This window comes from Pan troglodytes, chromosome 1, assembly GCF_028858775.2.
Source record: "Pan troglodytes isolate AG18354 chromosome 1, NHGRI_mPanTro3-v2.0_pri, whole genome shotgun sequence".
NCBI classification, from domain to species: domain Eukaryota; kingdom Metazoa; phylum Chordata; class Mammalia; order Primates; family Hominidae; genus Pan; species Pan troglodytes.
The window spans coordinates 186,833,165-186,858,044 of NC_072398.2; the positions used below are offsets into that span (position 1 = coordinate 186,833,165).

Here is a 24,880-nt window from a genome sequence, read left to right on the forward strand (position 1 = left end):
ATGTGGTGAGCTGAGACTGTGCCATTGCACTCCAGCCTGGGCAACAGAGCAAGACTCAGTCTCAAAAAAAGAAAAGAAAAAAGAACCGAAAAAAATGAACAGGGCATCAGTAACCTGAGGGACAATATCAAGTGCTCCATCATATAGGCAGACTGTGTGTCAGAAATAGAAGGTGGAGGAGAACCCCAAAATTTGACAAAACAATGCCCAAAATTTTTCCAAATTTTATTAAGACTACTAAACATTTAGATTGAAAAAGTCTGATGAATCCTAAACAGAATAAAGGTAAGTTCAAAACCATACAAAACCAATCACTATATTTAAGAACAGATACATTATGTGGTAAAAACAATAAATAGCTAAGGCAAGATTAATCAAAATTCAGTATAGTGGTTACCTCTGCAAAGAAGGATGGGGAATTCAAAGCTTTAAATGTACTAGTAGATCACTTTCCCTTCTTTTTCTTTTAATTTTATTTTTTACAGAGACAAGGTCACGCTGGTCTCAAACTCCTGGCCTCAAGTTATCCTAAGTATTTTTATTATTTTTTATTATTTTTCTTTTTTCCTTTTTTTTTGACCTTCCTGAGTGCATTTATTATTAAATTGGATATATACAAAATATTTTTTGCACGTATGATAGATATCACAATCAATGGAAAACGAATCAAGTTCATCCATTCTTTTTCTGTGTTACTTATAACAAAAGTCAGGAACCTGGAAGTCACCCTTGGCCTCGCCCTCACCTAACAAATCCAGTTAACTATCACTTTCCTACTTCTCCCTACCTCCACTCTCACACCCTAGCCAAAGCCACCTTGACTCTCACCTGAAATACTGCTATGTCCCTTCCTCTCCCTTACATCCTTGCTCTAATCTAATCTCCATGTTGCAGCCAAAGAAAACACTTAACCTTATCTCTCCATCTTGAATCTATCGCACCATCCCCTTTACTATCAGAAGCAAGAGTGACAAGTAAATTTCTCAAGACACCTCATAGCCAGGAAATGGCAGAGGCAGGATTCAAAATCTACTAGAGTCCACAGGTCTTTTTTGTTTTGATTGTTTTGAGATAGAGTCTCGCTCAGTTGCCCAGGCTGGAGTGCAATGGTGAGATCTGAGCTCACTGCAACCTCCGCCTCCTGGGTTCAAGCGATTCTCCCGTCAGTCTCCCGAGTAGCTAGGATTACGGTACCCGCCATATGCCAGGCTAATTTTTGTATTTTTTGTAGAGATGGGGTTTTACCATGTTGGCCAGGCTGGTCTCGAATCTCTAACCTCAAATGATCCGCCTGCCTCGGCCTCCAAAAGTGCTGGGATTACAGGCGTGAGCCACTGCGCCGGGCCCAATTTGTGCACTTCTAGTAACATCCCTTCTCCGCTAGATTGTGACCTCCACAAGAGCAGGAGCCTGTTTTGCCCACCATTGTAGTGCACATCATACACCCTTGATCACTCTGGTCCTCTCCGCGTCCACTTCTTGGTGAAAATGCTAGGTCACCAAGCAGACCTCTCATCGTACATTCCAACAACAAGCCATCTGGTTTGCTGACCCTACCCATGAGGCTGTGTGTGAGCCAGGTGGGCTGGGGAACAGAGACCAGCCCTGGCCCAGTGAACCCGAGATGGCCTGCTCCATGGAAGGGATCTGGTGCCCTGGTAGAAAGACACGTTGAGTACCCAAGACTTCAATCCCTGGGGCTAGTGAATGGGTCATAAATGAGCCACTTCTGCCCCTGTTCTTTTAATCATGTCCATTCCCCTCACATAGGAGCTTGGATGAAGGGCACCTGGATGTCCATCCCAGGTATACTGGGGCCACTAGTAACACAGACAAAGGCAGCGAAGTAGGACAAGGTCAGGGTAGGGGTGAGAGGGCAGGGGCAGGCACAGCCAAGGCTGTGGGGCTTCCCCAGAGGCCCAGATAGGCTTGAGCCTGCAGAGGACCGGCTTCTCTTCTTGGCAGCACTGGGCACATTCATAAATGTTGTCTATGATCTTTCTGCTCTGCAGAGGCAGGGTGCCTTCATGCACTTCTGAATCCTTACTGTCCATGCCATAGTTTCCAGAAGATAGACATGTCCAACGGTATATGTCCAAGAAATGTGAGGTGCAGCTAGCCCCCATGAGTCCTTCGGGTCTGATGGAGGCACCTCCTTGAGAAGTCTTTCTTCCCTGACACATCCTTTAGTTAACTCCATGCTCCTCACCATGGGTCTCCACAGCCTTGGTGCGCTCAGTATTGTAGGCTCAAAAAACATTTTTCTGAATGAATGTAGAACTTGAAGACTGCCTCTCCTCTGAACACTTGCCACGTCCAGTGCTCTCAGCCTGGAATCCTCTTCCTTCTTCATTCACCTGTTCAGTTTATTTCAAAATTTGAGGGATTACTAGGTGTTACACTCTTACTGGGCCCAGGGATTACCTCCTCCAGAAAGCCTTTCTGACCCTTCCATTAGGGGCTCCTCTTCCCCATGGCTACTGTACTGAGGTGGACCTCTGAGCCCCCAGATCAAGACGGTCCCTTGAGCACAGAAACCAGCTCTGATTCATCTCTCTGTGCTTGGCACCAGCCTGGTTCAGGAAACACCCATAGAAGGCACCATCTTCTTAGGGAAGAGACCACCTCTGGGGCAGACAGATCCTGGTTGGGATTCTAGATCTGCACTTGATAGCTTGGCCAAGTTCCTTTCTCTCTATCAATTTGCTGGAGTAAAACAGCCTGCCGAGTCTAAATATGAGGTTCTAAACTACCTGGCTGGTTTGCCAAGATAGTCATTATCCCCTTAACCCCAAGGGAGAGCAGGGAAAGATAGGCCACTTAATATCTGGTGCTTTGTAGTCCAGGGACCTAAGGAAGGTGGGAGGAGAAGAAGTTACAGTGAGATTCATCTTTATCTGCCCCAGGCTTAGGTCCTCCTCTCCCTCCTAGTCCTCAGTCACCTAGAATACAGAGCCTCAAAACAAGAACTAAGTACTGGTGTTTTATTTGGAGAGGTGCAAACCCAAGGCATTGGAAGTGAGAAAATGGAAGAAAGGCGGGAAAGAATGGGAAGTAACGTAAGGTGATGCATTTAATAGGCTGGGGTGGGCACTGCTTCATGACGAGCCTTGCAGAGGTCACAGTAGTTCTGTCCACCGGCTACTTGGGAGGGCTCCCCATTGATGGTACTGTTTTGGAGAGTTGGTGCCATGCAGCAGTTTATGAAAGGCAGGGGAAAAGGGGGAATTGATCTGCCTGAGTCTCACCTATCTCCCATTTTCCACTAGTCAAAAAAAAAATTTTTTTTTTGAGATGGAGTCTTGCTGTCTCCCAGGCTGGAGTGCAATGGCACAATCTTGGCTCACCGCAACCTCCACCTCCCGGGTTCAAGCCATTCTCCTGCCTCAGCCTCTCGAATAACTGGGACTACAGGCGCACGCCACCATGCCTAGCTAATTTTTGTATTTTTTGTAGAGACAGGGTTTCACCATATTAGCCAGGCTAGTCTCAAGACTCCTGACCTTGTGATCCACCCGCCTCAGCCTCCCAAAGTATTGGGATTACAGGCGTGAGTCACTGCGCCCGGCCTCAAATTTTATCCCATAAATATTAACTCCCAGCCAGACACCATGGCTTATGCTTGTAATCCCAGCATTTTGGGAAGCTGAGGTGGGCAGACTACTTGAGGCCAGGAGTTTGAGATTAGCCTGGCCAACATGGTGAAACCCCGTCTCTACAAAAAATACAAAAATTAGCTGGGTGTGGTGGTGCGTGCCTGTAATCCCAGCTATTCAGGAGGCTGAAGCAGGAGAATCGTTTGAACCCGGGAGGCAGAGGTTGCAGTGAGCTGAGATCACACCACTGTACTCCAGCCATGGTGACAGAGCAAGACTCTGTCTCAAATAAATAAATTTCCCCGCACTTCTAAGTTTGCTAGCAGCAACTTGGGATGCCAGATCCCATGCCCTACGCTAGGGCATTCCATCCAAGTCTGTAAAGTGGTGGGAAGAAACAGAAACTCTGGGTACATGGCCAGTGAGTGCCAGGGAGAATGATGCAGTATATGTGCCACGTCCAATACAGTCCAAAACTAGTTTTTTCATTTTCTGGAAGAAACAAAGCATAGTGATCCAAGAACTTTCTCAAGGTCACATGGATATTAAGTGGCAAATTCAGGATTTGAAAATAGTCTGGCTCTGGAAACTGGATTTTATGTAGCAAGCAAAGGAGTCACTAAAGGGATTTAAGCTGGGGAGCGACAAGAAATAAAGAGCATTTTAATGAAGCTCCCAGTCTCTACTGTGCTCCACATTCGCATCTGACTAAACTCCAGCAGAAGCAGGTGGCCCCGGAGAGGTTAAGGGCATCCGAGACAGGGTTTGAGGAGTCTCTGGCTCCAGAGCTCCGTGTAGGCTTCAACACTGACCCATAATCTTCCTGTCTTCATCTAATCCTACACCTACCAAAGAGAAGAACTGGTCAGAGGCAGGTAGGATCTGTGTAGAAAAGCCAGAATGAGGCCGGCCTCAGTGGCTCACGCCTGTAATCCCAGCACTTTGGGAGGCCAGGGTGGGCGGATCATGACGTCAGGAGATCGAGACCATCCTGGCTAACACAGTGAAACCCCGTCTCTACTAAAAATACAAAAAATTACCCGGGCCTGGTGGCACGTGCCTGTAGTCCCAGCTACTAGGGAGGCTGAGGCAGGAAAAAAATCACTTGAACCTGGGAGGTGGAGGGTGCAGTGAACCGAATCGCGCCACTGCACTCCAGCCTGGGAGACAGAGTGAGACTCCGTCTCAAAAAAAAAGGAAAAAAGGAAAAAGAAAACCCAGAATGAGGACAGGAGACTGACCTAAGGACCAGCAGCAGGAGGACTGTCCTGCTCTCCATTGTTGTTGTTGGCCTGTGGGTCTGAGGGTCCCGGCCGATGAGTCTTCTGGTGTTGCCTGAGATGGTCAGACCTCATGAACTCCCGGCTGCACTGATCACATTTATATGGTCGATATCTGGTGTGTACCCGCATATGTCGTCTAAGCTCATCAGAACGGAAGAAAGACCATGAACAACTTTCCCAGTTGCAAGAATACGGCCTCTCACCTGGGAATGACAAGGGAGAGATGGAATTTAGAATACAGTAGGAAGGAAGGGGTCTAACTCTGTGAGGCATAGCAGTCCAGGTTGAGGATTCAAAAGGGAAGGTCCAGGGAACCAGGGAGGGGCAACACAATCAGGAGTGCCCGCCCCAGTCATCTTGGCACAGTCCTCCTGTATGGCAAGTCGGGGGGCCAGTCTAGCTTAGTTCCAAGCTTGGAAGATGAAAGGCTCATCCCAAACAATTACCCACCAGTGGCCCAGGACAAATCTAAAGCCCAGAGACTCCTCCATCCCCACCCCACCTGACACCTCCTTCACCTGTGTGCTTGCGCTGGTGGCTCACGAGGTGGGAGCGTTTGGTATAAGCTTTTCCGCAGTTCTCGTAGTTGCAGCAGTAAGGCCTTGCCTCTGAGGAGCCTCCTCTACCAGTCCCTTCCTGAGGCCTGGAGTTCTTCTTTATTGTCTGTGGAGCAGGTCTGGGCTGCTCCGGTAGAAATGGGCCTTCTTGAGAGTCTGGCTGACTGACAAGAGAGTCCTGAGATCCTAAAACCAGCAATGACTGGGACTCAGCTGGGGGCATCCCAAGGTCATGGGCATCTTGCGGGGGCAACATCTGAGCCATGGAGGGGAGCACTGCCTGGGCCTCAGTGGAAGGCACAGTCGGGCCCAACAATGTTTCGTCAGAAGGTACTGTCGAGAGGCCAGGGTAAGGCACTGGAGGGTTCCCAGTGTGGGACATTATTGGGATTCCAGTGGAAGCCGAGACTGGCAGCCCATTGGGGGGCATCCTTAGATTCCCACCGAAGGGCCTGGCCACCCTTGGAATATTGGGCTCTCCTACGGGCATTAGTTGGGGCCCACTGAAAATCGTCATCTCTTGCTGAGGGGGAGACACTCTCTGACAGTAAATCATCTGGGAAGGAGTGAGAGTCGCTTGGGGGCAGTAGCTCATACCACGCTCAGGCAGTGGCATACTGAACTGTGGCCCCCCTTCATTCACATTCTGCCCCGGCGCCTCAACAGACACCAAAGGGGACCCCAGCATCTCTGCGCTGTGAGGAAAGTGCTGAATGCTTGGTAGGCCTTGGTTCCAAGAGGTGTGCACTCCAGAGCTTCCAGAAGATGAAGACATGTTCAAGATGGGCGCTGAGTTCTCGTTATCCTTGGGGAAAAAGAGTCACGTGATTTTTGCTCAAATTCCAGTTCCACATGTTCCTCCTCTTCATCCCCAGACCCCATCCTAATCCAGCCCTCTATTTCCATCTCTTGCTTGAATTATCCTGCCTCCAGACCATTTCCCAGCTTGGGCTTTCTAACATGAGGTCTGGCTGATACAAGCCCCACGGAAGCCTAAATGTAACTCATGCCACCTTCCCTTGGACATGTTTTTGGTTTTTATTTCACACAAAGCAACAAAGAGAGCAAATAAAACATTCCATAACCTACACCTTCAGCAAAACTGAGAAAATGTTCAAACTCCAGTGTTTTTTTTTTTCTTTTTATTGAGACGGAGTTTCGCTCTTGTTGCCCAGGCTGGAGTGCAATGGCGTGATCTTGGCTCACCACGACCTCTGTCTCCCGGGTTCAAGTGATTCTCCTGCCTCAGCCTCCTGAGTAGCTGGGATTACAGGCATGCACCACCATGCCCAGCTAATTTTGTATTTTTAGTAGAGACGGGGTTTCTCCATGTTGGTCAAGCTGGTCTGGAGCTCCTGACCTCAGGTGATCCGCCCACCTTGGCCTCCCAAAGTGCTGGGATTACAGGCGTGAGCCACCGCGCCTGGCCCAAACTCCAAATTATACATAAGTGTGAAAGTGAAAGAACATCCCAAACCAGCAGAACGGGTGCAGAAAGCCACAGAGATAAAAGGAATTGAGGCTGCAGATGGGTCTCGGCTTTGGCAAAACTTAGACATCATCTGCAAATATTTACAGCGTCTGCCCTGAGTGGGAACTGCCTGGGCAGGTCTGAGATCAAGCACTGGAGGAGAGATGGGGAAAAGGCAGATGTGAAAAAAACACTTCTTAAAAAAAGGGATGGGGGTTGTCTGGAAGTCAGGGGCAGTTTCCTTAATGACTGACTTGCATGAAGGGTAAGAAAGAGATTGGTGGTAGAAGGTCTTAAAATAGGATAGAAGCCAAGAACCATATTTTTAAAAGCTGTCAGTAGGCCAGGCGCAGCGGCTCACAACTATGTAATCCCAGCACTTTGGGAGGCCGAGGCAGGTGGATTGCTTGAGCTCAGAAATTTCAAAAAGAAAAACAAAATCAGCTAGGTGTGGTGGCGTGTGCCTGTAGTCCCAGCTACTTGGGAGGCTGAGGCAGGAGAATCACTTGAGTCCAGGAGGCAGAGGTTGCAGTAAGCTGAGATTGTGCCATTGCACTCCAGCCTGTGCTGACAGAGTGAGACTCTGTCTCAAGACAACAGCAACAAAAAAGTCCATTACTGTAGCAATAGAAGAGGGAGCTCTTGAGTTGAGAAACGAATGAAGCTATCCTATCATCTCCTATTCACTCTTCAATTGGGATGGTCCAGAAAAGAACAATCCATTCAAATATGACAACCAAAAGAGAAGGTTAAAATACAATATCCATACAAGATAATAAACCATCAAGACAGAAATTGAAGATTGCAATTTAAAAAAAAAGTCACCAGAAAATTGTTGCTACAAATCAAGGGAAAACGTAACAACAATCAAACACAAGAAAGAAAAGATAAGAGAAGAAAGAAAAGAGAAGAAAGAAGAGAAGAAAGAAAGAAAAGAGAAGAAAGAAAGAAAAGAGAAGAAAGAAAGAAAGAAAGAAAGAAAGAAAGAAAGAAAGAAAAAGAAAGAAAGAGAAAAAGAAAGAAAGAAAGGAAAAGATCCACGGAGGTGGGTGGATCACTTGAGGTCAGGAGTTCAAGGAAGGAAGGAAGGAAGGAAGGAAGGAGGGAGGGAGGGAGGGAGGGAAGGAAGGAAGGAAGTAAAAACTTGAAGCAATTACAACTTTTGCAGCAGTTATAGGAACATCACAGGTCAGAAATAGGGAAATTCAAAAAAGTTACATCCAGACAACAGGATGGGGTTATATTAGAGAGTAGGGAATGAGGAAAGATAAGAAAGGGACACTGGACGGGCTTCTATTTCTTGACCTGAGTGACAGTTTCACAGGTTTTACTTTGTAACAAACAGTTCATTACTTTGTAGAAGCTGTACTTACATTCACTTTTCTGTTTGAGTGTCATTTTTAGCAATATGGTTTAAAATAAGTTAGTATTGCTAGGCACAGTGGCTCATGCCTATGATCCTAGCTCTTTGGGAGGCCCAGGTGGAAGGATCACTTGAGTCCAGGAGTTCAAGACCAGCCTGAGCAACATAGGGAATCCTCATCTCTACAAAGAATTTAAAAAAAGAAGAAAACAAACAAAAAAAAACCAAGCCAGCCATGGTAGCATGCGCCTGTGGTCCCAGCCACTCAGGAGGCTGAAGTGGAAAGGATCACTTGAGCCTGGGAAGTCGAAGCTGCAGCGAGCTGTGATCGCATCACTGCTGTCCAGCCTGGGTGACAGAGTGAGACCCCATCTCAAAATAAATAATAATAATGCTAAATTTAAATAGGAAATATTCTATACAAATTCACAAGGTAAAAAATATATTTTTTTTTTCTAGCTGTGTCCAGTAAAATAGCCTATCGAAGCATTTGTGACTCTAATAACAACGTGTGCCTCTAGAGCCTAGACTTGTCTCTAATTCTCTTCCTTGCTAAAAGTTAGACCAAGAATTTCCTGACTCCAAGACTGGGAAAAGGAAGGTTTAAGGGAAACTGGTACATTTCGTGCCAGAAAATAAGGGAGCTTTCAAAGATTAGGACTGGGTCAAAAGGAGACAGGAAGTGACATCAAGGAAGATAGCAGGGTAGCAAGCACCAGGAAACTATCCTCAGCAAGGTAACTATCACACTGGCAGCATTTGTCTGTTATAAGTTTTTTGGAACAATGAAGGGTATTAAAGGCTTGTAACTTCCAAAGGAAGGCTTTGAAAGTAAATTGCAGTTAATTTTGGTCAACCTAAATTCTTAGGTAGGTAGTAGCTATCGATACACATCCCATGTTCCTGGAGCAACTTGCATGCAGCTTGCAGGAGCCAGAGTGGGCAATAAAAACCTTGTCCTTGGCCGGGTGCGGTGGCTCACGCCTGTAATCCCAGCACTTTGGGAGGCCGAGGCGGGTGGATCACAAGGTCAGAAGATCGAGACCATCCCAGCTAACATGGTGAGACCCATGTCTCCACTAAAAATACAAAAAAATTAGCCGGGTGTGCTGGTGGACGCCTGTGGTCCCAGCTACTCGGGAGGCTGAGGCAGGAGAATGGTGTGAACCCAGGAGGCAGAGCTTGCAGTGAGCCAAGATCATGCCACTGCACTCCAGCCTGGGCGACACAGCAAGACTCTGTCTCAAAAAAAAAAAACCAAAACAAAACAAAAACAAAACAAAAAAAAACCTTGTCCTCCAACTATTAGGGAATCTATATCCTGATTGTTATTTGCTGTTTCTGATTATGAGGTGCAGACAGAGGTTGGCAGCCATTATGGCAACTCAACCCCCAATGTTACAACCCCCTCCCCTTCCCACTGAAGAGACTTCCAGATATGAATACAAATATCCAAGAAGCTCAACAAAATTCAAGTAGGTTAAACTCATAGACCTATACCAAGAAACATTATAATAAAACGGTTGAGGCCGGGTGCGGTGGCTCACGCCTGTAATTCCAACACTTTGGGAGGCTGAAGCAGGTGGATCTCTTGAGGTCAGAAGTTCAAGGCCAGCCTGGCCAACATAGTGAAACCCCGTCTCAACTAAAAATACAAAAATTAGCCAGGTGTGGTGGCGGGCACCTGTAATCCCAGCTACTCAGGAGGCTGAGGCACAAGAATTGCTTGAATCCCGGAGGCAGAGGTTGCAGTGAGCCAAGATCGCACTATTGCATTCCAGAGAGTGAGACCTCGTCTCAAAAATAAAAAATAAAACAGTCGAAAGCCCAAGACGAAGAGAGAATCTTGAAAATAGCAAGAGAAGTGACTCATCGCTTATAGGGGATCCCACAAATTACCAGTAGCTCTTTCATCAAAAACCTTGGACACTAAAAGACCATGGGTTGATATATTCAAAGTACTAAAGGAAAAATAACTATTAACCATCCTATATACGGCAAAACTGTCTTTGCAAAATGAGGAAGAAATTAGACATTCCCAGGTAGGCAAAAGCTGAGAGATCATTACCACTAGACATGTCCTGCAAGAAATGCTAATGGCAGTCCTTTAGGTTGAAATGAAATGACACTAGATAGTAGCTTGAAGCCATGTGAAGAAATCTGTCATAAGAAAAATTTCTGATAAGGGTAAATATATGGACAATTGTAAAAGTGAGTATTATTTTAACTTTGATATATAACTCCACTTTTTGTTTTCTACATGATTTAAAAGAATGCATAAAATTTATACTTTTATTTTTTGACATACGATGCATAAAAATGTAATTTTGTGAGATCAGTAACTGAAAAGAGGTGGGAATGGAGCTATACAGAAGCAGTTTTTATGTGTTATTGAAGTTAATCTGGTATAAATTCAAATTAGAATGTTATAAACTAGGATGTCAAATGTAATCCCCATGGCAACCACAAAGGACATAGCTAGAGAATACATACAAAAGGGGCCAGGCACAGCAGCTCACACCTGTAATCCCAGCACTTTGGGAGACTGAGGTGGGTGGATCACTTGAGGTCAGGAGTTCGAGACCAGCCTTGCCAACATGGTAAAACCCCGTCTCTACTAAAAATACAAAAAATTAGCCGGGCAAGGTGGCGGGCGCCTGTAGTCCCACCTACTCAGGAGGCTGAGGCAGGAGAATGGCGTGAACCCCGGGGGCAGAGCCTGCAGTGAGCCGAGGTCGTGTCACTGCACTACAGCCTGGGCGACAGTAAGACTCCATCTCAAAAAAAAAAAAAAAAAAATTAGCCAAGTGTGGTGGCACGTGCCTGTAGTCCTAGCTACTCAGAGGCTGAGGCAGGAGAATCACTTGAACCCAGGAGGTGGAGGTTGCAGTCAGCCGAGATCCAGCCACTGCACTCCAGCCTGGGCAACACAGCGAGACTCTTCCTCAAAAAAAAAAAAAAAAAAAAAGAATATATACAAAAGGAAATTGTGTTTTAAGGAAATGTATTTTCACTACAAAAAAAAAAAAAAATCAAACAAAAAGACAATGCTGGAAATGAGGAAAAGAAGGGCAGAATTAAATCATTCCTTGAAAGTAAAATACTTTGGAAAGTAAATGGATAATACTTTCCAAAAGACAATTTGGCAGAATGGATTAAAAACATGATCCAAATATATGCTGTATATATATTTAGATCCAAACACCACAATAAACCAACTAGATCTAACAGACATACACAGAACACTCCACTCAACAATAGAATATCCATTCTTCGAAAGTGTTCATGGGACATTCTTCAGAAGACCATATAGTAGATCACAAATTAAGTCTCAATAGATTTCAAAATAAACTTTTCTCTTGCCGCTTTTAGAAAAAAAGCAAAAAAAAAAAAAAAAAGGTATCATACAAAGTATCTTCTCTGACCCACAACCAGATAAACTAGAAAATTTACAAATCTGTGTGGAAATTAAATAGCACTCTCTGAAACAATCAATGGGTCAAATAAAAAGATCACAATGAAAATTAGAAAATACTTAGAGACCAATAAAAATGAAAACATAACTATCAAAACTAATGGGATACAGCAAAAGCAGTCATAAGGGGAAAACCTACTGGTTTAAATGCTTTCAGTAAAAAAGATCTCAAAGCAACAACCTAACTTTATACCTTAAGGAACTAGAAAAATACACTAAACCCCAAACCAGCAGAAGAAAGGAATGAAAAAAATCAATGAAACTAAAAGTTCTTAGGAAAGATTAACAACATTGCCAAACACTTAGCTAGATCAACTAAGGAAAAAGAAAAGACTCAAATGATTGAACATGAGAAATGAAATCGGGGACATTATTACCAATTTTACAGAAGTAAAAAGGATTATAATACAATATTATGAAAAATCGCACACCAACAAATTGGACTACCTGGATAAAATGGACAAATTCCTAGAAACACAAAACCTATCAAGACTGTTACAGGCTGAGCATTTTGAGACTATGAAGCAGGTGGATCGCTTGAGGCCAGGAGTTCGAGACCAGCCAGGGCAACATGGTGAGACCCCCCATTTCTACAAAAAAAACCTAAAAATTGCCAGGTATAGTGGCAAGTGTCTGTAGTCCCAGCTACTCCAGAGGCTGAGATGTGAGTGGTGCGATCAATCATGGCTCATTTTGGGCTGGAATACAGTGGTATGATCATGGCTCACTGCAGCCTCACGTGACAAAAGCTCAGCTCTTACCCTAACTTTGAACATTGCTAATAGAAGTGAATAAATTAAGCATTTATTCTGCCTCTAAAAGAAAAAAAAATTCAAAATTACCAAATGATTGCAGTTAAATATTACTTCCTACTTTACAGAAGAATACAAACTAATAAATGTAGAATGAATGGTGGAATTAGAAAATTTATTTTGCTGCCAGGTGCAGTGCCTCATGCCTGTAATTCTAGTACTTTGGGAGGCCGAGGGGGGTGGATCACTTGAGGTCAGGAGTTCAAGACCAGCCTGGCCAACATGGCAAAACCCTGTCTCTACTAAAAATACAAAAAAGTAGCCGGGTGTGGTGGTGCATGCCTGTAATCCCAGCTACTCGGGAGGCTGAGGCATGAGAATCGCTTGAATTTGGGAGGCAGAAGTTGCAGCAGTGAGCCAAGATCGTGCCACTGCACTCCAGCCTGGGGGAGAGAGTGAGACTCTATCTCAAAAAAAAAAAACCAAAAACGGCCATTCGTACTGCAGTCGGTCAGTATTCGGTTGTTGGATTCAGTGTGCTATGGGACCCAAAGGGTGATGGCACCGCTAGGATGAAGCTCGTGAGATTTTTGATGAAATTGAGTCATGAAACTGTAACCATTATATTGAAGAACAGAACACAGGTCCATGGAACAGTCACAGGTGTGGATGTCAGCATGAATACACATCTTAAAGCTGTGAAAATGACCCCGAAGAACAGAGAACCTGTACAGCTGGAAACGCTGAGTATTCGAGGAAATAACATTTGGTATTTTATTCTACTAGACAGTTTACTTCTGGATACACTACTTGTGGATGTTGAACCTAAGGTGAAATCTGAGAAAAGGGAAGCTGTTGCAGGAAGAGGCAGAGGCAGAGGAAGAGGACGTGGCCATGGCAGAGGAAGAGGGGGTCCTAGGCGATAATGTCTCTCAGGATTACTGTTTCAAAGTCATATGGGATTTGGGATATTTTTTGTACAGGCTGTGTTTATGTCAGTTTTTAATAAACATAAAAGTGGGACAAAAAATGAAAAAAGGAAAAGAAATAAAGGAAAAGGAAATTTATTTTGCCATCCCTAAGGAAATTTAATTGAGGAAAAATTTAAATTTGGTGTTAAAACCAGTAGGTGAATGGCTGGTAGGGAACTGGACACTGGATACACACAAGGCAGAATCACACAGATTACTTTCTGACCACAAGGTAAATTTCTACAGAGAGATCAATGAGGCTTTTCGCTACCTTAATACAAGTATCACCAAATGGTAGCCAGATGTGTCTCCTGATGTAATGCAAGATGAAATCTACCATACACATGAGGCATTCTTGCCAAAAATCTTGAATCCAGTTAAGCTGTAAGATCTAATCATAACTTAAAGGTAATACAAGTGATAGAAGATAAAGCTAAATGTTATCATGAGGAAGCAATCTGATATATCGGAAAGGAACATTCTATATGACAAAAGTTAGCATCATGAAAAACTGAATCCCAATCATGAAAAAATAAAACTATTCTAATTTCAGAGACTCAAGGGACATAATCACCAGATACAGTGTATGGTCTTAAATTCTGGTTTGGACGTACCAGCTACGAAGTACATTTTAGGAATAGCTAGGGGCATTTGAATAAGGCTTGCATCTAAGATAATTTAAAGGAATTATCGGCTGGGCGTGGCGGCTCATGCCTGTAATCCCACCTCTTTGGGAGGCTGAGGCGGGTAGATCATTTCAGGGCAGAAGATTGAGACCAGCCTGACAAACATAGCAAAATCCCGCAACTAAAATTACAAAAAATTAGCTGGGTGGAGTGGCACACGCCTGTAATCCCAGCTACTTGGGAGGCTGAGGCACGAGAATTGCTTGAACCTGGGAAGCAGAGGTTTCAGTGAGCTGAGATGGTGCCACTGCACCCCAGCCTGGACAACAGCACCAAGACCCTGTCTCAAAAGAAAGTGTATATATATATACAATTTTGATACATTTGATTATGTGGTTTTGGCTATAGAGAAAAATGTTCATTTTTAAAAAAAACTCTAGAAGAGTTGGGAAGATCTTGTTTTATTTTTTATTTAATTAATTTTAGAGACAGGATCTCACTATATTGCCCAGGCTGGAGTGCAGTGGCTATGCCCAGGCGTGATCGTTGTGGACCACAGCCTAAAACTCCTGAGCTCAAACAAGCCTTCTGCTTCAGCCTCCTGGGCTGCTGGGACTACAGGTGTGAGCCACCATGCCCAGCCTTATCTGTTTTATTTACCACTATATGCTCAGCAACTAGCATAAGACAGACATATAATAGGAACTAGGTAAATGACTATTGGGTGAGCACCTCTGGGGTGCTCAGCCTCTCCTCCCTAACTCTCAGCTATGGCCCTCTTGTTTTCCCAGTCCTTCATGGCAAATTAAGTTGTCTAAACATGCTTTCACCACTACTTTGCCTTATGATTCTCCCAAATTTGCTCTGGCCTCCATCTCTCCACAGAACCAGCTTTCATAAAGGTCACCACTGATGACTTCCATCCCACTATGACCAAGCAGCACTTTCCAGACTCCTCGCTTGACCTCTCAGGAGCTTATACGACCACTGGCCACACCCTTCTTATAATGCTTGGCCTCTCTGACACGCATGGCCACACTTTCCAAGTTTTTCTCCTTCCCTTCTCTCAGACCCCCTCCTTCACAGTCTCTTTTGCAGATTTCCCTTTCTCTGCTCTCTCTGGGCAAGCTTCCCCATGCCAGTGGCTTTGTTTCTGTTTACAGTCCAACTATTCCTAAATCTGGAATCTTCGCTCTGGCGAAGATGGCTCCTGAATTTTCCAGCTACCTATTGTTTGAGTCCTTTCGGATGGCCCACAGGCTCTTCTAATGGACTATGGCCAAAATTCACTAGCATCTTTGCCCACCTCCCTCAAACAACAAATTAATCTTGTCCTTCTCATCCTTCACTCTCTCTCAGAAAATGTCACTATTTTCACCCAATTGTGCAAGCAAGAAATCTGTTTCTCTAGATGTCTCCCTCACCACCCGGGGACCAATGATTGTGGTCTCTGCCTCCAAAACATCTCCACAATCTATGATATATTTAGCTTCTCCATCTCCACTCTCACTTCTGCAGGTAGGCCGCCATTTGAATTCTCACCTGGATTATCACAAAAGCTTTCTAACTGTTGCCTTGAATCCAGCCCACATCCACCAGGGCACTCCTTTGAAAATGCAAATCTAATTGAGACAGATTATGTTTAAACTCATCAATGGCTTCCCACTGTTCTTGGAATAAACAAGCCCTGAATGATCTCAATGGTGTCCCTGGGGCCACCCTTCCATCACTGTCTAGGCCCTGGTCTTTCAGTTCCTCCTAAGAGGAAGCATGCAGCCTGTGGTCTCAGACCTGGGAACCTTTCACCTGACGGGTTCTTTAGTCCCAGAACAGCGTCTCAGCTGTCTCCTAAGCCTCCCAAATCGGGTCAAACACCTCTGCTATCTGCTCCCATGCGCCCCCGACTTCTTCTTCATGTAACGCTGTACAATTCCAATCATTCAGTTAACGACTTATTCATACAATTTTATATATATCTGTTTCATGGTAAATTCATCATTGTATTTCCAGGGTCTGGGAAAAGCCTACCACTTAGTAGGGCTCCAATTAACATTTTTGGGTTTGTTTTTTTTTTCCTATTGTTTCCTGCTCACTTCCTAACTTGGTCTTTGCTGTCCTGCCTACTCAAGTCCCTCACCAGAAAGTTGCCTAGAACCCTCTTACCCCCCACGCGTCCAATACAAGCTCTACTGCTGGGCGAACATTGTTGGAATAAACGACGTATGATTTACACCCTCAATCTCACAACCCTCCCTTTCCAATCCCTCCCCAATCTCCCATCCCTTCCTTTGCAACCCCTCCCCAATCTCCGATCCCTCCCTTTGCAACCCCTCCCCAATCTCCCATTCCTTCCTTTGCCACCCCTCCCCTCGGATTTCTACCCCTCGGGTTTCTGCTTCCCTCCGCCTCACCTCTCCTCCAAGGCCTCCCCTCCCCGCCGCCCCCTAGCCTGGGCCCGCCCGGCCTGCCAGAGGCTGGCACCTGACTCACCTGGGCAGCCTGGTGCGCCGCCTGCCACCGGCTCAGCTCCCCAGCCTCCTGTTCCATCTCAGCCTGCAGTCGGCCGTACATGAAGACTGGGTGGGGTCTAGACTCTCTACTGAAGAGACAGGGAACCAGCCACCACGGCGTCGCAGGCGGGTATCGGTACATCACCACGCCACAATCACCTTCTATTTACCTATTTACAGCTGCGCCAAGGGGCGGGGTCAGGCCCCACCCGTCCCGCCCTGCGCCGCCCTCGCAGCCCTGCCCCAGGCTGCCACCCGCCCTCACCATGCCCCAACCAAGGCAGCCTCACGGACAGCCACTTCAGGCCTTGAACGCTTCTTAAAGGAATTTGGTCCGCCCACCCAACCGACCCATTCCACCCTTCAGTCTGAGCAACTGTTTCACCCAAGTGGGGACTGAGGACAGCCAGGTCTCCAACTCCAGCCAGGAGGAGGCTGGAGAGAGAGGCGAGGCTGGAGAGAGAGGCAAGGCTGGGTGTAGGGCCTCTACCGATAGGAGAGCCTCCACCAGCACTCTGTCAGGTCGGGATCTTGCCATAAGCTTTGGAAGGGCTGGAGCTTTTCTGCTACAGTCTGTGCCCCTCTGTCCCTTGTCTGTACGAACTGAAGACTGGGAGCTTCATGGCACAACCTGTTTATTCCGCAGTGTTTACTGAGTGCCCCGTGTGTGTTGGGCACTGATCTCTGAACTAGGGGTAAAATGGTAAACAGGACAGAACAAAGTCCTTGCTGTCAATTTCCATCTTATATGGGAAGACAAGAAATGAGTAATAAAGTTGTTAACTATTATAATTTTAGGTGGTGGTGAGTGCTATGGAAAACCAAAACAGAAATGTGAGCTGAAAATGAAATGCCTGAAAGGAGCCAGCCATAGGAAGATTGAAGGGCTCTAAGGCAAGAAAGAGCCCAACGGTGTTAGAAGGAAATTGAAGGCAGGGTGACCACGGTGATACCACATGGACAGTGACACGAGGACAGAGGGATAGGGCCTTGAAGACCATAGAAAGGAATTTGGATTTTATTCTAAGTGTGGCGGGAAGCCACTGATGCTTTTAAACAGGAACTTGATGTGATCTGATATATGTTTTTAAAATAAACCATTTGGCTCCTTATGGATTATAAAGGAGCAGAGGGGTGCAGAGACACCAGTTAGAAATCTAAAGGAGATGAGGCTGGGCGCAGTGGTTCACGCCTGCAATGCCAGCACTTTGGGAGGCTGAGGCGGGCAGATCACTTGAGGTCAGGAGTTTGAGACCAGCCTGGCCAACATGGTGAAACCCCGTCTCTACTAAAAATAAAAAATTAGCCAGGCGTGGTGGCGCGTGCCTGTAATCCCAGCTATTCAGGAGGCTGAGGCAGGAGAATCGCTTGAATCCGGGTGGTGGAGGTTCCAGTGTGTCGAGATCGCGCCATTGCACTCCAGCCTGGGCAACAAGAGCGAAATTCCGTCTCAAAAAATAAAATAAAATAAAATAAATAAAATAAAATAAATAAAAAAGGAGCTGTCCAAGAAAGAGACGTCAGTGTTTGGTCTTGGAGGTGGTGCCCACCTGTAGTCCCAGCTACTCAGGAGGCTGAGGCGGGAGACCACTTGAGCCCAGGAGGTCTGGGCTGCAGTGTGCTGTGCTGATTGGGTGTCCACACTAAGTTCAGCATCAGTATGGTGAGCTCCCAGGAGTGGGGCACCACCAGGTTGCCCAAGGAGGGATGAACTGGCCCAGGTCAGAAATAGAGTAGGTCAAAACTCCTATGCTGATCGGTAATGGGATTACTACACCTGTGAATGGCCAGTGCACTCTAACCTTGGCAACATAGTGAGATCCCATCTCTAAAAAAAAAGAATGAAAAACAGAATTTGTAATGGATCAGAAGGGGGTAGGGAGGGAGGGAAAGAGGAATCAAAAAGGCTCCTAGATTATTGGCTTGAGCAACTGCATGATGATCGTGCCACTTGGTATATGGAAAGATAGGAAGAGGAGCAGATTTGGAGGCAACTGAAACAAGAATTCCATTTTAGACACTGATTTTGAGATGTCTATTAATTATGCTCAGAGAAGGTCAGGGCTGTAAATGTAAACTTGGGTGTTGTCAGCATAGAGATGTTAGTTATAAGGCCATTAGAGTGGATGCTATCAACACTGGAGATAGTTTGACAACAGGACAGAGGACAGAGCCTGGGGACTCCTACATTTAAGGCCCAGCAGAACAGCAAAGTCATCCAAAGAACCTGAGAGGTTGAAATAAACAGGTAAGTGACTACTGGATTTGGCAAGACGGAGGTCACTGGTGACTCTGACAAAACCAAGTGCAGTAGGAAGGAAGCCTGATTGGACTGGGCTGCCAAGGGAAGAGGAGTTGATGGAGTGGGACATTATCTCTAAACTCTAAACAAGAAGTTTTGCTACGAATGAGAGCAGAAAAATGAGGTGGCAGTTAAGGGAGGGCGTGTTATAGGCTGATGGGGATGCACCAAAGGAGAAACTGATATAGAAACAGAGGGCTCAATTATAAGAGCAAAGTCATGGATGAATCAAGAAAGGACAGGATCTGGAGTACCAATAGACAAGTGGGCCTTTAGTGAGAGCAGGGACGTTTGCTCTATCATAACACGTGGTGTAAGAAGGCTCTTATGTATCTTAGGGTCCCCAACTACTAGTATGGAGTGGGGCTGAGAGCAGGCCCTTGAGAAATGGTGGCTATGATTCTATGGCTAACAATGGCTCAGCTCTCAACTCCAGGATCACCTCCTCCTGGGGCCATCTCTGACTCCCATTTGATGCCTCTTTCAGTTCCCACATACCTAGTGTTTCTCCCAACATGGCATTTAGGAAATATTTGTAGAATGGATCATGTTTGACACACAGAGCAGATCATTTTTATACCCCCCTCCTCTAAAAATAAAATTATTTCCATAATTCAAATTTCATATTTTCAAATCATCATAAAATGAAACAAATCATAATAATGGCCAGAAAAAGGAAAGGCAAAAGTGAAAAATTTATTTGCCAAAATTTGTATGCATACTCACATCATAAAATAAATACATAAAATTAATATTATGGCTCCAAAAAATGAAAAAGGCACAACTATTTATTTCAATCATTTTCACATCTACCTGTTTAAATTTTGATCCTTTCTTTACAATCTGATATACTCCCTTATGTAAATGATCATCCAGCAACCAACAAGCAAATTTTAATAAAACCAAAACATCTAAATAAGATACAATTTAGGCAATAATACTTAGGCTATAACACTTATTTCCTTTATTCATCTTTCATTTTAAAACCATTAACAAGTATAAAGGAATAGGTTTTCATTTCAAAGGTAAATTTTTATTCAAATTCAGTAACATATTTCATGTACAAATTAAAAATTTGCACTTAACAAACAAAAATGTTTTGCCTCTCAGTTTGCACTCTGTCCCACTGGTTTTTGTTTTTTGTTTTTTTTGTGTGTGTGTGTGTGTTTTTGACACAGAGTCTTGCTCCATTGCCCAGGCTGGAGTGCAGTGGTGCGATCTCGGCTCACTGCAAGCTCCGCCTCCCGGGTTCACGCCATTCTCCTGCCTCAGCCTCCCAAGTAGCTGTGACTACAGGCGCCTGCCACCACTCTTGGCTAATTTTTGTGTGTGTGTGTATTTTTAGTAGAGACGGGGTTTCACTGTGTTAGCCAGGATGGTCTCGATCTCCTGACCTCATGATCCGCCCACCTCGGCCTCCCAAAGTGTTGGGATTACAGGCATGAGCCACCGCGCCTGGCCTGTCCCACTGTTTTAACACAAAAGTCCAACTGGTTACATAGAATGACAGAATTGAAAAAAGTCAAGCCCTGTTTGTCTTTGTCATCACTGACAGTAACTCATGATTGTTTATTCTGAATCTACAGTGTAAACTTGGATGTATCTAATACCACAGGGGTAGGAGATGTGACCCTTGCCTAAAGTGAGCTCCAAAGATGGGTATTGGTGTGTCTATATAACCAAGCATTCTCCAAATGAACTTCCACATAGAATGCAATAATTATTAAAGGATCGCTAATAAAAATGTGTTAGTGTGAAGTTTACATGTACAAATAAAATTCAGTATCTACAGCAATTATTTAGAACTTAAACCAACAAAAGATTTTTTAGGAGAGGAGTATTTCAACAGTATTTAAAAATCACTGGCACACAGCAATAATAAAAGGCAGACCAACTTTTAGTTGGATCTATTATTGTTAAGCTCTTTATAGATATGCACCCCTTCTAGCCTGCATGTGGACAGACTGCTACCACCGCCCACTTTAATATGCCAAGGGGCCCCAAGTCTTCTTGACCCTGCCAGGTGGCCCTGTATTATCTCTGCCTGGAATGCTCTTCCCCCCTTTCTTCATCTACTAACTCCATTTGTTTTACCAATATTTAATGAGTGTCTACTATAGGCTACTCTCCCTTGGGGTCACCTCCAGGAAGCCTTTGCTGCACCCCGACGTCCCATTTCCATGCCCCATTCCCAGAAGTAGTATTTGGTTGAACTGCAAGGACTACTGGGAACTCATTTCCAAGTGGCTACTGCAGTCGGGATATGTTTCGAACCATGCCATCTGTTTGAGATGAAGTCTGGACTCAAGGTCTGGGATTAAATTCCAGCCTGAGATTTTGAAATCTGTGATTTAATCTTCCTGATTCTCGCTTCATTAGCAACCAGCACCTCAGAGGATTAGTTTCCTGATTTATGAATGATCCCATTAACATCTTTATCGAATGCCTCAAAGCATATCAAAATAGGACAGAGCCAGCCCCACCTTTCAGCCTTTTAATTTGGAGCCAATTTTTGCGTGGACATCTGGAATGCCTGGGCCTTGTAGGTCAGAGGAGTTTGCCCTGAGGTCCTGCCTCCTCCCCCAACCTTACAATGCACCCTATCCTCCCCTGACAGTCCATCCTGTAGACACACACCTAGGCCTGGGAATGACTCAGGGGCAGGCATGCTGCCCACCCCACCGCCATTTTCCATGTTACCTTCCAGAACCCTTGTCATTCTGGGCTCTAGTCCTGGGTCCATGAGCTGTCCCCTGCAAAGTGCTGTAACTCGCTGTCTGTGGCAGCTCTGACTCCTGCATCTTTTACACACAGAACAGCAATATTAGCAAGCACCAGGCATTATAACAGGTACATCTCATGCTTTATCTTTTTTTGTGATTCAAAGAAAGGATTATCATATCCATTTTATACACATGGAAACTAATGCTGATGCGCAGAGACAAGTAGCCATCAAATCACAGGAAAGGTCATCCTCTAACCCATATGCTGCAGAATGACTCCAGAACTTGTTTCTCTGCCTGGAGTGTCCTTCCCACTCGTCACTAATGCTTCCCCCACCCAACTCCTACCTGTCTTATGCCTTCCCTGATACCCAGGCTGGCCTAGGTGCCTCCTCTGCACTTGCACTGCCCCAGGTTACCCATATCTTAGTACAGAGAACTGATTGAGTACAGAGAACTTAGTAGAGAACTACATCAGTAACTGTAGTTACTGATGATGTCATTATTACCTGTTTGCTTAAAAGAATCTTCTTTTTCTGCCTTCTGCTGTCCTGCTCTAAGGACCACATATGTACATTCTGTTCTGTTGCCTCTCTTTGGTGCTACTCAAAGTGTGGTCTGTGGTTAACAATGGTTTGCAAATTTCACCAGTCTGCAACTGGATAGCTACAGAAATTGAAAGAAGCTGTCTTGAAATTTCTTGAACTCTTGGGCTCAAGGGATCCTCCCACTTCAGCCTCCCAAAATGCTGGGATTACAGGCATAAGCCACAGCACCCAGCCATGAAGTAATTTTTGAACAAATCAACTTTGAGGTTACCTATGAGAAATGGGAATGTCCAGGAAGCAGTTACATATATGAGCTAGAAGCTCAGGAAACAAAGTCTGGGCTGGAGTTATGGATTTCAGAATTGAAGCCATTAGAATGAACAAGAGCCCCTGAGATGTGGAATGAAAAGGGGAGCATCTAAGGACAAACCTCTGGGTACCTAGCACTGTGTCTGCCACATGGGAGATAATTAGGAACCCTTTGTCAAATGAAGAGGTAGATAGACATGAACATAAGTCTCTTTCATGCCCAGTCCAAGCTTTCCTTACTAACCCTATTTTACTCTTAAATTGCACAGCATTCAGATAGATACTGCTGGGGCTGGCAGTGGGGTAAGAAAGATGACCAGAAAAGGGAAGGCTGAAGGCCAATTGCGGTGACTCACATCCATAATCCCAGCACTTTGCAAGGCCGAGGTGGGAGAATTGCTTGAGCCCAGAGCTCCAGACCAGCCTGGGCAAAAAAGCAAGACCCCGTCTCTTCAAAAATAAACAATAAAAATAGCCAGGCATGGTGGCAAGTGCCTGTAGTCCTAGTACTTGGGAGGCTAAGGTGGGAGGATTGCTTGAGCCTAGGAGATCAAGGTTAAAGTGAGCTATGTTCATGCCACTGTACTCCAGCCTGGACAAAAAGAGTGAGACCCTGATGCTAAAAAATAAAAAAAGAAAATAAAAAAAAAGAAAGAAAAAGAAAACATTGGAGAGAGCTGGAGTAACCAGTCCTGAACCTGGAGGTTTGGTGGGAGATGAAGAGGAGGCTAGAAGAAAAAGTCAGAGCCAGGTTTTGAAGGTACAGGCTTAGACGTCATCGTAAATTATAGATAGATGCTCTCTGTTTCCTGACAGTGTAAAGAAGATAAGGACAGAGGTACAAGTATTGCACCATTGTCTGTAATAGTAAAAGAAATTTGGAAACAACCTAACTACCTACCGACAGGAGAATAAATACATGTTGGTATGGTCAAACAATGGGAATCCAACTTCAATTAGAATGAATAAATTAAAATGTCATGTGTCATCATAAATCTCAAAAATGCAATCTGCTAAGTGTAATGTGGTATCCTGGGTAGGATCCTGGAAAAGGACATTAGTGGAAAAACTGGTGAAATCTGAATAAAGTCTATAGCTTAGTTAATAGTATTGTACCAACGTTTATTTCTTAGTTTTTGTTTTGTTTTGTTTTGAGATAGTCTTGCTGCGTCGCCCAGGCTGGAGTGCAATGGCGCGATCTCAGCTCACTGCAAGCTCTGCCTCCAAGGTTCAAGCAATTCTCCTGTCTCAGCCTCCGGAGTAGCTGGGACTACAGGCGCGTGCCACCACACCCAGCTAATTTTTTGTATTTTTAGTAGAGATGGGGTTTCACCGTGTAAGCCAGGACAGTCTCGAACTCCCGACCTCATGATCCGCCCACCTCGGCCTCCCAAAGTGCTGAGATTACAGGCTATTTCTTAGTTTTGATAAATGCACCACAGTTATGTATGGTGTTAACATTAGAAGCTGACTGAAAGGCATACAGTAACTGTACTACTTTTGCAATTTTCCTGTAAACCTAAAATTATTCCCAAATAAGAAGGTTTAAAAATATAAGCTCAAAAAAAAAAAAAAACAAGTTGCAAAGGAATTCATGCAAAATAACAGCATTTACAAAAAGCTTTAAAACATGCAAAATAGTAGAAATTGTTTATGGATACACCAACATATGTAATAAAGACATAAAAACATTCATGGGAATGATAGATACCTAATTTGAGATAGTAAGATTAAGAAAAACACAGGCCGGGCATGGTGGCTTAAGCCTGTAATCCCAGTGTTTTAGGAGACCGAGGCAGGTGGATCGCTTGAGCCCAGGAGTTTGAGACCAGCCTGGGCAACACAGTGAGACTTCTTCATCTCTACAAAGCATTAAAGAATATATATATAGCTGGGAGTGGTGGTGTGCACTTGTGGTCCCAACTGTTAGGGAGGCTTAAGTAGGAAGATTAATTGGGCCCAGGAGGTCAAGGCTGCAGTGAGCCATGGTCACACCACTGCATTCCAACCTGGGTGGCAGAGAGAGACCTTGTCTCAAAAAAAAGAAAAACAGAATAATGCGTTTAACTAAATTATTTTTTTTTAAGATGGGGTTTCGCTTTGTTGCCCAGGCTGGTCTCAAACTCCTGGGCTCAAAGCAATCCTCCTGCCTTGGCCTCCCAAAGTGCTGGGATTATAGGTGTGAGCCACCATGCCAGCTGAAGCACAATTCTGACCAATTTTTTTATATAAGTAGTAGTCAGGTTCTATAATACATCCGTTTAAATATAATCCCCAAGATCTTTAGCTAACTTTTTTTCTTCTTTAGCTAACCTTATTTATTTATTTACTTATTTATTTATTTCGAGATGGAATTTCGCTCTCGTTGTCCAGGCTGGAGTGCAATGGCGTGAT

At 44.7% G+C, this 24,880-nt stretch overlaps 2 protein-coding genes across 3 annotated transcripts; one reads left to right on the forward strand and one right to left on the reverse strand.

Annotated features, from left to right (window-relative positions):
- Nucleotides 1–1,686: 1,686 nt before the first annotated feature.
- On the reverse strand, nucleotides 1,687–16,747 carry KLF17 (KLF transcription factor 17). 2 transcript variants are annotated; one of them, NM_001280370.1, is given in 4 exon segments: nucleotides 1,687–2,357; nucleotides 4,838–5,082; nucleotides 5,398–6,241; nucleotides 16,585–16,663. In NM_001280370.1, coding segments are annotated over 3 exon segments (1,146 nt in total). In that variant the 5' UTR covers nucleotides 16,642–16,663; the 3' UTR covers nucleotides 1,687–2,357.
- Nucleotides 13,048–13,438, forward strand: LOC107976721 (small nuclear ribonucleoprotein Sm D1-like). The gene has a single exon (XM_054682217.2). The coding sequence runs from the start codon at nucleotides 13,070–13,072 to the stop codon at nucleotides 13,421–13,423; it is 354 nt and encodes a 117-aa protein (XP_054538192.1). The 5' UTR covers nucleotides 13,048–13,069; the 3' UTR covers nucleotides 13,424–13,438.
- Nucleotides 16,748–24,880: the final 8,133 nt, after the last annotated feature.

Bases quoted from the DNA above. Each gene is read 5' to 3' on its own strand.
- LOC107976721 (XM_054682217.2), top strand. From the start codon at position 13,070: ATGAAGCTCGTGAGATTTTTGATGAAATTGAGTCATGAAACTGTAACC.
- KLF17 (XM_009455810.4), bottom strand. From the start codon at position 16,746: ATGTACCGATACCCGCCTGCGACGCCGTGGTGGCTGGTTCCCTGTCTC. The intron at 6,242-16,584 runs GTGAGTCAGGTG...TTTTTCCCCAAG, and splicing joins CGGCGCACCAGGCTGCCCAG to GATAACGAGAACTCAGCGCC. The intron at 5,083-5,397 runs GTGAAGGAGGTG...TGTCATTCCCAG, and splicing joins CCACCAGCGCAAGCACACAG to GTGAGAGGCCGTATTCTTGC.